The sequence below is a fragment of the Apteryx mantelli genome, chromosome 2, assembly GCF_036417845.1.
Source record: "Apteryx mantelli isolate bAptMan1 chromosome 2, bAptMan1.hap1, whole genome shotgun sequence".
NCBI classification, from domain to species: Eukaryota; Metazoa; Chordata; class Aves; order Apterygiformes; family Apterygidae; genus Apteryx; species Apteryx mantelli.
The window spans coordinates 100,225,754-100,238,655 of NC_089979.1; the positions used below are offsets into that span (position 1 = coordinate 100,225,754).

The following is a 12,902-nucleotide window of genomic DNA, read 5'->3' on the forward strand; positions in this document are numbered from 1 at the left end:
CTTCACAAATATTTAGGTTTTCAATGAGGGTGGGGTTTTTTTGTTTGGGTTTTTTTGCTATGTAACTGTGCTCTTTCAAGGATGGAATATGGAATATGGGTCACTTAGTTAGTGGCACATGTGGATAGAATAGCTAGCAGGAAAGTGAATTGTAGTAATATAGTTTTGAGAGAAGATGCAGAATCTCACCAGGTCCTTTTCATCATCTTTAGTCAGATTTTTAAAAAGAAGAAACCTTTATATATCTCAGTTTGAATGTGCTCAATTTATGTAAGGTACTTGCATTCCTTAGCTGTTAATATTTTATTCTAGTGAAAGGGTTATAAAGCAAAGGCAAAGTGAAGTATGCAGAATACTTCTTACATGTGAGCTTGTGTTGTGAAATTTGTTCGGATCACATCCAGGCTATCAAAACTGGAGTTCAGGGGGTGAGGTTTGGCTTCTGTTCCCAAGTTGTCCTACATTTCTTACATGATTTCTCTCCATTTCTTTTACAAAATACTGTGTTTGTAAAATGTCTTCTGAAAAGATGAAGGCTTTATGCTATCATAAGATATCTGTGTAAGAAATCACTGTGTACTGACTAAATGCTAAATTAGATTTCCAGTACTTAGTCAGCAGCCACTCCTCTTTCTAACTTCTGTGCAATTCATTACTGTGTAATTAAGCAGATTTTAGTGATACTAGAGTTACTACCAGTAATTAAAAAGAAAATATTAGTTTTGAAATGTAACACTTTTAGTTGATGTTCTTACACCAAGATGACCATCCTTTAGTCTCATGAATTTATAGCTGAATCTACCACTTGACAGTGCATCTGATGTTTTTTCTTAGTATGGTTCAGATTTCCTTTGTAGTCATAATCATGAGAGATGCTGGTATTGTTCTCTTCAAACATCTTTCAATTATGATGGTTACACCATCTCCTTCGCTAGTTATGGCCATCAGGTCAAGAAATAGTAATGATTTCTTTTCTGACAATTAGCTTGTAAGTGATACATTTGAATGTCAGCACAAAAGAAGCATACTTTAAAGCAGTACTGCAGAGAATATGTAGAAAACCTTTTATTCCCTGTCATTCAAAATAATTTTAATATTCTATGTAACTTTTAGTTTTTAGACCCTCCTCAGATACTTGTTCTCACAAATGTATGTTTCTGTTTTGGAATAGTATTTCTGGGTTAGTATTTATCAAATAGTTAAATAGTTTTGAGCAAGTTTAGCAGTGTATTTAGAGTATGCGTTTTTATTTCAGGTGTCTATTTACTGGCATGTGATGAGGAAAAATTCTAGTGAGAATAAGGCAGCTGGTCTTTTTCACACAAGTTAATTCCTTTTGAGATAAAACTCGTCAAGAAAGGCACACTAAGCTCTTGCAATGTTCGTAGATGTGAAAATCACAGATGAGGATCTCGTACTGTGTAAATTCTCATGCTAGCTAGCAAACAGCTGAGAACATTTTTTTTTTAGTGGGAGGGCATATGCTTGCGTAGATTTTGTCTTCATTGACAAAATGGCATGATTTTTACTGTATGATAAAGCTAGTCCTGAGTGGGCAGTTTGGAGGGGAGGGGGATGCAGCCTGCTTGTTTGCTTGTCTTTTCAGTAAAGACAAGATTATACACTAAAGTAGAGTGGCAATACTCAGGAGAATACTCAACATCCAGCTGCTCCATAAAGTAAAAAATATGACCCTAAAAATTGAAAACTGCGTGCGTTTGCTGTTTCAGCCTGAAGTAAGAACTTGTGTAGTTTGTTAAAACGTAGTGAAAGAACTCACTGCAACATTGAAGTATCTCCTAGTTCTACATGGCATTTGAGCAGCTTTTCTAATGCTGACCAAATGTATTCTTCTAGGGGGGTTCCTGTGATTAAGAGTAGACTTTGCAAAGCTTTCTATGTACTACCTCCTGCAAACGTTGTTGTATTCTTTGAAGACTACAGGAAAAGTCATCTGAAATCAAACTAGGCTTTTATTATTCCCTGAACTAATGTGAGCATCATTGCATTGGTCTTTATGAAGGCAAGCAGCCTTTAACAGCAAGATTGATAAAGTTCTGAAAGTGTCACAAGAGACTCTTTCTATTGGGAAAGCGTATTTTTGGAAGGTATTCCTGTGCATTAAGGTGCACAGATTCCAAATCTGCCTTTAGAGAAAACTAGCTCATAAGAAAATTTTGTGAAATGAGGCCCTTGGACTTTTATTCATGTATGTTCAGAAGGCTTGAGGAACAACAAACTTTTGGGGGTTTTTCTGACCCAATTTACTGTAATGCTTCTTTACCTGTAATTGAATATCAGCAAATGATTGCAAATCAATGAAAGTCTCATGAAATGAAATATGGATTAATTTCCTGCCTTGCCTTTTCAAAACCAAGAGTGAAATCTATCCTATAGCAAAAATAAAAGCACTATGTTTAAAAAAAAAAAAAACTTCAAAACATTTCAGGTACCAGAACAAACAGACCAAAGGAAAGAAATTGTGTAGTGCAAGTACTGGATTCATCACATAGTACACTTTTGTCAAAAAAAGATAAATACTTCTTTTTAATCATTGACAAAATAGAATGGGAAGCCTAAAGAAAACTTTCATTCCATTTCCTTCAAAGTTATTGCCTTGCAGCATATCATTGATGCATGATTTCCTTCAAGTATGTTTTGAATGATTTTTTTTGCCCTTTTTCCCTGTTTTTAAACAAGCATTTGTGTTGATTTGAGTTGTGTGTGACTAGGTCCCAGCCATGGAATTTACCACAGCTGTGGAGACAATACTTGCTAAAGCGTATTACTCACAGAACCTGAAGAATTGTCAGAAGAAAATATTGCAGGCTTTTTTTCATTCTGCCACATCTTATATTAGTTGTTTTCCAAGTGCCCTGTCATTTTTCCACCTGATTTGTTTTATTAACTAAAATAAATCATTCAACCAAAAATAAAAGAATTCAAGAAGTTTAAAAACTGATTTAATTTCACCCTGTAAAAACAAGTTATACCATTGCTATAATAAGGAGTGAACACCAGAAGAGAGAGCACCGACACCTTATAAATAATCCAAGTGAGGATGATTAATTATGACAATTCCTTGTGTCATAATGTGGACTGTTTAGCATGATGGTGCAGACAATAACAATGCAAATAGAGGGAGGTTGGGAGAGAAGGTTCTTTTTAATTTAAAAGCTATCACTTTTCAGGGCATCACAATGGTGGAGAAGATGGTTTGAAGAAAAAGAAAATAAATAGATGCACCAATTCAAACCAATTAAAAATTAAGCATAAATTCATTTTACTAACGAATGGTCTTGCTGTTTGCTAAAGGGATATAAAATTACAAAACTAAGAATGACTTTTTCTTTTTAAGTATGACCAATATGCAGGCCTTCTAGGGACTGTGCTAAATTGATATTAAATCAATCAAAGGCAGCAATGTAAATGACTATACTGACAGCACTTTCTGTTATAAACAGCTGAAAAAGGGTCTTTGTAATTTTGACAGAGCTTAACTGTTTGGGCTGAGGTTTTCCATGCCATTTGTCTTCCTTCCAAGATACATTTTATACAACAGCTTGTGAGGGAAATGTTGATTATGCTCATGTTAAAGATTATCTTAAATTGTTTCACTGAAACTCTTTTCTTCTACACATTGAACAAGACCTTGTATTTTCTCTTTCCAAAGAAATCCACGTAAATTTGGCCAGTTCACCTTGGCTGTTTTCGAGTAAAATCCAGGATGTTAGCTTAACCCATAATGAAGTTGTTTGCAATAAGGCATCCTGAATTTGCACAGGGATGATAGGTACCAGTAAGTATTTTCTCTAGCTGACATCTTTGTAGCAACAATAAACATTACTGGAAGGACAGTGACAAATAGCTTGGGACAGATATGATGTCTTGCACCTCTGCAGCTGCCTGCTAAGTAAATGTGGGTCGATGCCCTGAAGCAGCTAAATGTTGGCCAAATGACTACTGATAAATTGGTGCAAATGCCATAACACAGAACTATCACTGGAGGCTGTAAGTTGTTCAAACTTCTTTTTTGGATTCACCATTTGGAAACTGATTTGTGGAAATACGAAACACGCAAATACAATTGAAACCAGCCCATGTGAAGTGCAAAAAATGTTAAATATTTTTGGAGCATCAAACCATAAAATGTCAAGTTAGGCAAACGTAACAACTGGACAATGAACAATTTTCGGTGTCTTGCTTTCTGTATTTTTAGACTTACAAAATGGGAATAGTAAAGCCAGATTTTATAATGATAAATTCTGCATTTATCAGTCATTAGGATGCTGCAGTAATGACTGTTATTGAAAATCTCAGTGGGAAATAAATATATTGTGGTAAGGAGTTGAGCCAACTTCCAGATAATAATGGTTGGGAGAACCATTTTGAATGGATGAAGCTGAGAAACCACCTCTTCATTTTCCATTACCAGATGTGTACAAATAAACAGAGTCTGGTAGAAATAGCATTTTTAAAAATAAGTATGGTTATATTCAATGACTTTTAATAGAACGTGTGTGTTTGGGCTAACTGTGAGCCCAGTAACTATAATTCTAGCTTTTTTTTTTTTTAAGTTATGAGTGCTAGATTTTATTAACTGTGGTGGTCTTTCGATGCAAGTTATTTCCATGTGTGATAGTGTTTGGTTGACAGATTTTCTGAATTCAAAACTGACTTTCATTGAGCATAAACCCTGAAAGACTTAAAAAAACCAAAAACAAAACAAAAACAAAACAAGAAAAACCCTGTTACTGATAGTAAAAATGTCTAGATTGTGTCATAGTAATGTCCTTGTTTCTTCTGCATGAAACAGAAGTATTAGAATTAGAAAGAATTAGTTTTAACATATACCAATATATCTAGTGTCTACAAAAGAAATTTGGCTTACTAATAGAAAAAGAGGTATTTTAAAATACTTGGGCAATTTGAAAAGTTAATGATGCGGTGATCAAGTATTAAGAATACGAATGATCTCAGAAAAGCTCAGCCAAAAGAATCAAAACTGATTATATTAAAACAGAAATAACCAGAAAACTATACTGAAGCTTGAGGAACACTTAGAATATTTAACAAAGTACATTTGTCTCTGGGAACGAATAGCGCATATAACAGAAAATTGAAGATGATCACACCAAAAGAAGCGGTTTAGAAGACTCTAACAGCATGCTCTTATAGTATGCTCTTATTCTAAAGAGTTCTTATGTAATGTGCTCGTTCACTGTGTTTGTCTGAGCTATTTAAAAAAAAATGCAACTCTTACTGCATTCAGACTTGGATTTGTGATAGGTAAAGGTTAATAGTTGACTCTTTCCTCTTTTGTTTTCCTTTTTGAGCTTGTAAAATGGCATTTGCTACTTATTACTGTCGGTTCTTCTTAGATGTCTCAGTGTGACACTGGCCCTTTCCCATAATACATGGCACAAAGTTCTCAATGCACATAGAAGGTGACTCGATATTGACTCCTGGATGATTTTAGTATGAGTCAAATCTTTGTCTCACTTGTATGCTGTAATTCAAATGTCCTCCAGAGTCTCTGATTTAAGAGAATCAGCTCACACTGTTACATGTAATTGTTGCAGTATCTCGTTTCCCTTTTGAAGAGGTTCTGAGTGAGCACTCACAGACGTGCAAAAGAGGACTTTTTATGACATTTTCTTGTCGTGTTTTTGTATATTTCAATCTGTGTGGGGTTTCAGCAAAGCTTAAGAAAGTGGTGGTCATTTTGTCAAGCTCAGCTGTATAATGGCAGACAAAACTGAGTAGAAAAAGACCATGCTTGTCCTTGCAGAGATCCCATAAATTGTGGGTTCTTTTAATGACCTAGAAGCTAGATCCAAAATGTTTACAGCTTATGTTACAGTGAGCTTGGTTGTTAATGTTAGATTACACTGTCCACTTGGGATTTACACTAGACCTTTTAATTGTGAGTGCTCAGGGTCTGCCTTTAGGAAACAAAGTATGAACTGTATTATACATCTTCATTTCCCTGGAGGCAGATGTGAATTTCCACAATTACTTTGTCTGGAATAACCTCATTTCCTAGGACTCTTTCCTCAGTGCATAGGCAGTAGAGATTGTGTCTTCTGTATCTTAGTTTGGTCACTAGGAGTGAGACCACTTTGTCTAATGGAAGAGGAAGGAAATAAATTGGAAACACCTAGATCAAGTCAAATATTTCAGTAGTTGTATGTTTAAAAAACAAACAAAAAAGCAAAAAAACTCTGAAAGTCACTAGCAGCATGAAAGCTTTCTTGTGTGGACCATTAGGGAGAAAGCTGGCTTTTACATTGTGATTGATTAATAGGCTAATGCAGGGATAAAGGAGAGGAGTGTGTTATTTCAATAGGATGTCAAATGTAAAGTCTAGCAATGGGCATCAGTAAAGCCCAGCTAATAGCTTAACTGTTGCCAGACATGTGGAAGGAATCAAGGAACAATGGGAAGACTCATCTCAGATGGAAGAGTGACATATCTTCATGTAGTGATGCAGCAGAGCTCAAGAGTGTCTTTGTTTTTTTTCCTCTCCACACTGATCTATGATTACATCTGTAACATAGCAGTTGAGCCCAATTTGAATGCAAAGATGATTGAGTGATTTCATAATCAAAATTAACATAGAGCTAACTGAAAACTTCTGTGAAACTGCTTTTTTAGGTATAATTGCATGAAAAGTTCTCTATGCAACAGAATCTTTCAACTAATTAAATTGTGTTGATAAAGACATACGTCCTTCGATAGGTGCTACAGAAGTCATACTTACCTATATATTGTTTTCTATCAGAAATCATAGTTGGCAAATGTTGCAAGCAACTTCATATTGTAACTGTATCTGTAAGTGCACACATGCACGTTTAGAACATGTCTGCAGCTGTACTTCCTTGAGAGATTTAATTGGTTGGCAGCATGACATAAAAATGGCATTCAGTCAGGTTTGTTTTACGGGAAGGCTTAATGTGCTGCAGGTAATGAACAGGTGTCTTGCTCCTTTCAACACTGAACCAGTATGCCAGCACAGTGTTTCTAAGTGCTGTAGTGTGTGTGTTGTGTGTATGTATATTTTCCAATTTTTGATGAAATATAAAAACAAGACCATGCTGTTGAGGTGTGACACTTCCTTCAAGGAGGAGAATATGTAGCCCCAAGACCCTGTTATTTTGTCTTTGTTCTGAATATTTCTTCTGTGTTTTACAACAGCTGCTTCTTCCAGCCTGTTCTAAAATTGTATAATACAGTTAGGCATACATCCTGTATCGTTTTACCTCAGGTGAATCATCGATGCCAAGATCTACATTCAGTAAATTAAAAAACTGAAAATCTGCTTAAATGTAAGAAGTGAAATTTAATACCTCACTAATTAAAAAAAAAAATGCTGTGGTATGTTTTCTAAGAATTACATGTTTATATTTTGCTCTAAATTTACATTTTCTTTGTCATATGCATCTCATTATGTACAGTGTTTGCAAAATAGGCTTATTGTGAAAATGACTTATTTCTCGTGAGCATCAATGAAGGAGTCATAACACTGAACACTTTTTGACAACCTTACTGTATTTTAGACAGAACAACAACATGCAATCACCCATCTCCAGTATGTTGCTTGGCCTGATCATGGTGTTCCTGATGACTCCATGGACTTCTTGGAGTTTGTGACCTGCATGAGGCCAAAGAGAGTAAAGAATGAGCCGGTCCTTGTTCACTGCAGGTACTTGTGGTTTAAAATTTTGGTATAGATTGTGTTCAGCCTTAGAATAAGCTTTTGCTTTGAAAGGTGTCTCTGCAAGGCAGCAGGATTTCTTGAACTAGATGAAGATTTTAAGCCTGGAACACCAACGTTCATCGCTGGAGATAAAAGCTCTGGTGTTGTATCTAAAGGACAAATTTCTTTTCTCTTTCTTTCTCCTGCAACCTTTTGGTGAAATTGCTGCGTTACATAATTATCACAGAAGTGATCTTTTGTAATGTAGTAAAGAAGTTTCTCTGCGTTTTCATACTCAAATACCTCTGTAATTTCATTGTGTGGTATTGCAAAGTTGTTCTGCCATTCAAGTAGCTGTCAAAAAGCAGTCAATTAGCTCTTACCATTTTTAATCAAAAACATGAAAGCAGTATATTTAGACTTGTAGGCAGTTGTAACTGTTAAAACATCATTTACTTTAAGTGGTCTTTTTAGTTTTATTTACATAAAATTCTTTTCTTTGTAATCATTGGCAGGAAATATTACTGAAGTTGCTTTAAAAATAGGCTTTGTTCTCTGTTCTAATCTTTTAAAGTTCTTCCTCTTATTTCTAAGGCTGTTTAGCTTCATAATATTAAGACTGTAATATGAATCTGGTACCTTGCAAAAACCTGATTTTAAAGACTATTTTCCTGTTCCATTTCACAGTGCTGGAATTGGTCGCACTGGTGTATTGGTCACTATGGAAACAGCCATGTGCTTAATTGAAAGAAACCAACCTGTTTATCCACTGGATATTGTGCGAAAAATGCGAGACCAGCGAGCTATGATGGTCCAAACATCAGTAAGTGAAGGAGAGGAGTTCTGTATGCATACTGCGTTTGTCTAGTTTTAACAACAGACGCATAGATCTTTAAAATGTTGTAGTTTAGGTCTTCTGTTACCATTATATTTCATGCTTCTTACAATTAAGGTAACACAGTTTAACATAATCTGACAGAAAAGGCTCTTTGCTTGTGAGGTGTGTATTTTAACTTGTTGTAAATGTTTCCTACGTGGCCATTAAAAGATTCATTTCTGTACTTTGCAAGTAGTTTCTGTGTACAAAATCATACTTATCCAAATCATCTGTTTATGGTTTTTAGTCTAAATGATATGCAAGAAGTTAAAATAATGCTTTGATTTTTGTTCTTTGTAGAGAGACTTGTAGGTGGTCCTAAATTGCGTGTAAAGTTTTTATGCTGTGATTTGAAGAGAGGAAGTGGCTTTTCAAGAGTTGGAAGTAGAAATTTAATAGGAACGATATATATATATTTTTTGTTTTTGTCACTACTCCAGTTTGGAAGAACGAAGCGCAAGTGTGAAATTCAGGAAAAGTTGGGAAAAATCAGTAACTGAAATAAGAAAGTAGAGGGTGATGTAAGATGGAGGTGGCTCAAACACAGTTTTTGAGATTGTGAGGAGCAATTTTTTGTCAGCTTTGAAAATGAGTGTGTTGTCATTAGGATGAAGGATGAAAAGTTCCTGTTTCTTGAGGAGAAGTTGGGTAGTGCAGAACATTGTGCGAGTTATTTCAGAGAGCTAAATATGCAGGGACATGTGGAAGTAAAAGGGTTTAGACACACAAAATCTACAGTTAAATTTGGCATTCTTGTCTCTCTGATCTTCAAAAGAAAATGCCTCTGTTTCCACTTGAGCAAGGGAAGGAAGAAGGTAATTTGAGAAGACAAACTCTATTTAGTATTAAGTTAATGACTGCAGGAGTTAGTAGTGTGATTGATCAAAAAACCAAACAACCCTTGCATTGAAAGAATATTATCAAAGAGTGTGAAAGGGTCAGAAATTATGGTTGCTTGAATAACTAGACTGTTCTGTGAGGAGGATTGTTCATGCATGTTGCTGGGACTCTTGTCACTCATTGCAGTGTAATAAGGGCACTGTCTGGAAGTGAATCAGGACTGTATGGTTAAGGAAGGAGTTGTCTGGATAGTCCTGTGTCCATTTCTTGCAGAAATGGAAGTTGTTGAACTTGTGAGGGTGCCATGGGATGAGAAAGGCTAGCCTCAAGGCTAAGGAAGCTGAATGTTTCCATCTGGAATTGTCCTCATCTGTCCCCCTCAGCTTCTAAAATAAAGTGAGTAGGTTTCTGGCCTCCTTGCTGGAGGTGTCATGTTTTTGAGAATCTGACATGAGAACCTGAAGTGAAGTTCAGCTTTCCAGAAGGCTGAGTACCTCCACTTACAACTGAAATCAGCAGAAATACTTCTTAAACATAGTTTGTTTGACATAGCAAAAGAATAGAGTATAGCGATAAACACTGCAAATCAGACTGTGAGTGTGGAAAACTGGACATATAAAATCGGATTCTTCTTTACTTTGCTTGCTGTGTCCCACAGGTCACTATCAGTGCAATTAGGAGAAGGATGGTATGTAGCAGCAGTATTGTGAAACTAAATTCACTGGTTATGTTTGAAGTATGCAGATACCGTTGTGAGGAAAAGCAAAGCCTGTGAGTAGAGTTGGCATACTGTGCTGTAAGTGAGGCACAGGAGCAAGCACTGAATGTGTGAAAGCAGAATAACAAAGAGCTGCACTTGAACAAATGAATCTATCCTGAGTGCCCTTTTGTGTTCCCATGCCACCATTTCAGCTAGCACCACTGCTCCTATTCAGTGTTCAGCCTAGTGCAGCTGGGAAAAGCCATTAGGGATTGTTCAGTTCTAGCAGCCTGGCTTGAAGTATGTTCAGCTGCTCTGTTGGGCTTGCGCAGGTGCTCTGTGTCTGAGGAGATGATATGCGGACCCAGATGCATGTTGTGAGCTAAGATCAGTCAGGGTGTGCTCAGTAAGAATAGGCTCATCAGAGCTATTAACAGGTCCATTTAGTGCCTACTATTAATCATGTGGAAGCTGTAACTCTTCAAAGATTTGTAATTTGGTCAAACTGGGGTCATTGGAAACAGCAAAACAGAAGCTGTGACCAAAAATAAAGCTACAGCAACATTTGTCTAGCTGTATGGCCCTTACCTTTTTTTTTTAATGAACTATTATGTTCCATTAAAGAGAAATTAAGAGATGCTAAACAGTGTAGAAGGAAGTGCAGTAGGACATATATAATAAAACTAGTTATCAATGGAGTGAGCAGTAAGAACACAGGCAACAGCAGCAAAAAAAACAACTAGTCAGAGGCTGAGTCAGAGGAAGCAACGCTGAAGCATTCATTTTGATTTGTTCAATAACCCGATCACACAAAGGAGTTAACAGAAGTAATAAACAGAGAGCTAAACATCACAGTTGGCTTGTTCAGGCAATAGAAATAGGCAAATGCCAATAACAATGAAGAGAAAAGTCAAGGTAATTAAGAAATATAGACAAAAAAACAGAGTGATGTTGGAGGTGGGAGTAATTGACTGAAAGGCGGAAAGAAAAGGCAGGAAAATTGAGATGCTGAAAATTAATTTCCATCCCCAAGTTTTCTCTAAGTCTTTTCTGTATTGAGGAGAACATGTAATGCAGATTATGGACAAGAATAGCATTCTAACTACAAGTATTTAAATGCCTTATAAGGTCCTTCACAGTACAAGCATCATCTTTTAGCCCTGTCCTTTGGGGGATACTGGGGTAATGTTGTTTCCAGATGTGCCTGGGCAGTTAATGAAAATTGGCATCCAAGGGCAGCTGGTAGAATGTTTCAAAGATGTAAAAAGGGTTTTGAAAAATGTGTTGCTGCACATCTCTGGATATGTGGCATTTAGATTTTGAGAAAGGTGTTCATTTTTGGTCTTGAACAGTTAAAAGTGCTTTCTGAGGAGATGTATGCCTTTATCTTTGTTGTAAGTTCTATTGAATTTCCGTTAGCTCGTGTTCTCAGGATTTTGTTTTAATCATAAATAATCAGGCTATGCGGTTTTCAATTCCGTATTAGCTGTATCGTTACGTCTCCTTACATCACTTTTCAGAAAGAGGCTCAGATTGTTTTTAACGAGTAGATACATCACAAAATTGGGAGGAAAAGTGTTCGTGATAGTCTAAAGCAGAAACAAAACACTTGCGTCATTTGTGAAAACTTTATTTATAAGAACTAAATGAGCTCAAAATGTTGGGTGACAGAAGAATCAGTATGGCTGTTATTCTTGAAAAATACTCACTCCAGTGGTTTGGGTCACTTCCTGTTATGAAAGGGGAAGATGCATGATCTGATCACAAATATAAAATAAAGTGACTGTCTTCTGCAACAGTATCGGCATGGGGGTTTAGGGTGGCAGGGGGGAGTTCAGTACATCAGTATGGACTGTATCAATATATCCTATCTGATCGCTTTAAATACATTTCTGGTCGTGTAACTTATATGTGTCCAGTAATGTGTAACAGCAAGATGGATAATATTAGGATTATGTTATATGGATAATATTAGAATACTGTAATGATCAGATAACAGAACAAAATACAATTTAGATGAGATGTATTAAAGAAAAAGAAGTTTGTTCAAATTAATAAATAACTAGTTGGAATAAAGTCAGAAGAGATGTGTAAATTTGCGTAGTTCTTACAAATGAATCCTGTTTCCTGGGATTTAAGCATGTGTTCTGTTAAATTTTGGGACCTTGTGTTTTCTTTGGTGTGAGGATTTTCATGTTTGTCATTCAAAGAAGAGTAAATGCTGCTTTTATCTGTGAATGCTGCTGTGAGTTGAATTTTCTCTTTCCATCTTGGTATCTCCTCTCCTCTCTGTTGTGAAGCATTGTCCAGGAGAAAAGGAGGCAGTAGCACTGTTAGTGCTGTTAAGCATATAAGTACTACTGTATAATCAATACTTTAACTAATCAACTAATCAACATAAATTTTGTTTTTTTCTTATACAGAGTCAATACAAATTTGTTTGTGAAGCTATTCTTCGTGTTTACAGAGAAGGATTAGTTCGACCACTGGATTCCAGTTAGCACAGCTGTGAAGGATGAATTCTTTTCCCCTAAAAAGACTTTTTTTTTTTTTTTTTTTTTTTTTTTTTAATAAAGCAGGGGCTTGTTTCTCAAAGCAACTAGAGTGGACTAGAAGCCCATGAGACAACAGACGAGCACATCTGAGCTGTGGCACTTTAAATTTCTCAAGATTGCTAATCATGTACAGTATAAAGAAATCCTGTAGATAAATATGAGAGCAATTGTGTGTAATATGCTTTATTCACATAGACACCATAAACAATCATGGAAACCTTAATACATATC

At 36.0% G+C, this 12,902-nt stretch overlaps 1 protein-coding gene across 1 annotated transcript in view; it reads left to right on the forward strand.

The window, feature by feature from the left end:
- The window catches only part of PTPN3 (protein tyrosine phosphatase non-receptor type 3), a 190,649-nt gene extending 177,970 nt beyond the window's left edge, over positions 1-12,679 (forward strand). Inside the window, exons 25-27 of the mRNA XM_013952828.2 lie at positions 7,560-7,705; positions 8,387-8,522; positions 12,540-12,679. Of these exons, the coding sequence (XP_013808282.2) occupies positions 7,560-7,705; positions 8,387-8,522; positions 12,540-12,617 (360 nt within the window). The 3' untranslated portion in view covers positions 12,618-12,679. The remainder of the gene's footprint in view (positions 1-7,559; positions 7,706-8,386; positions 8,523-12,539) is intronic.
- The last annotated feature ends 223 nt before the right edge of the window (positions 12,680-12,902 follow it).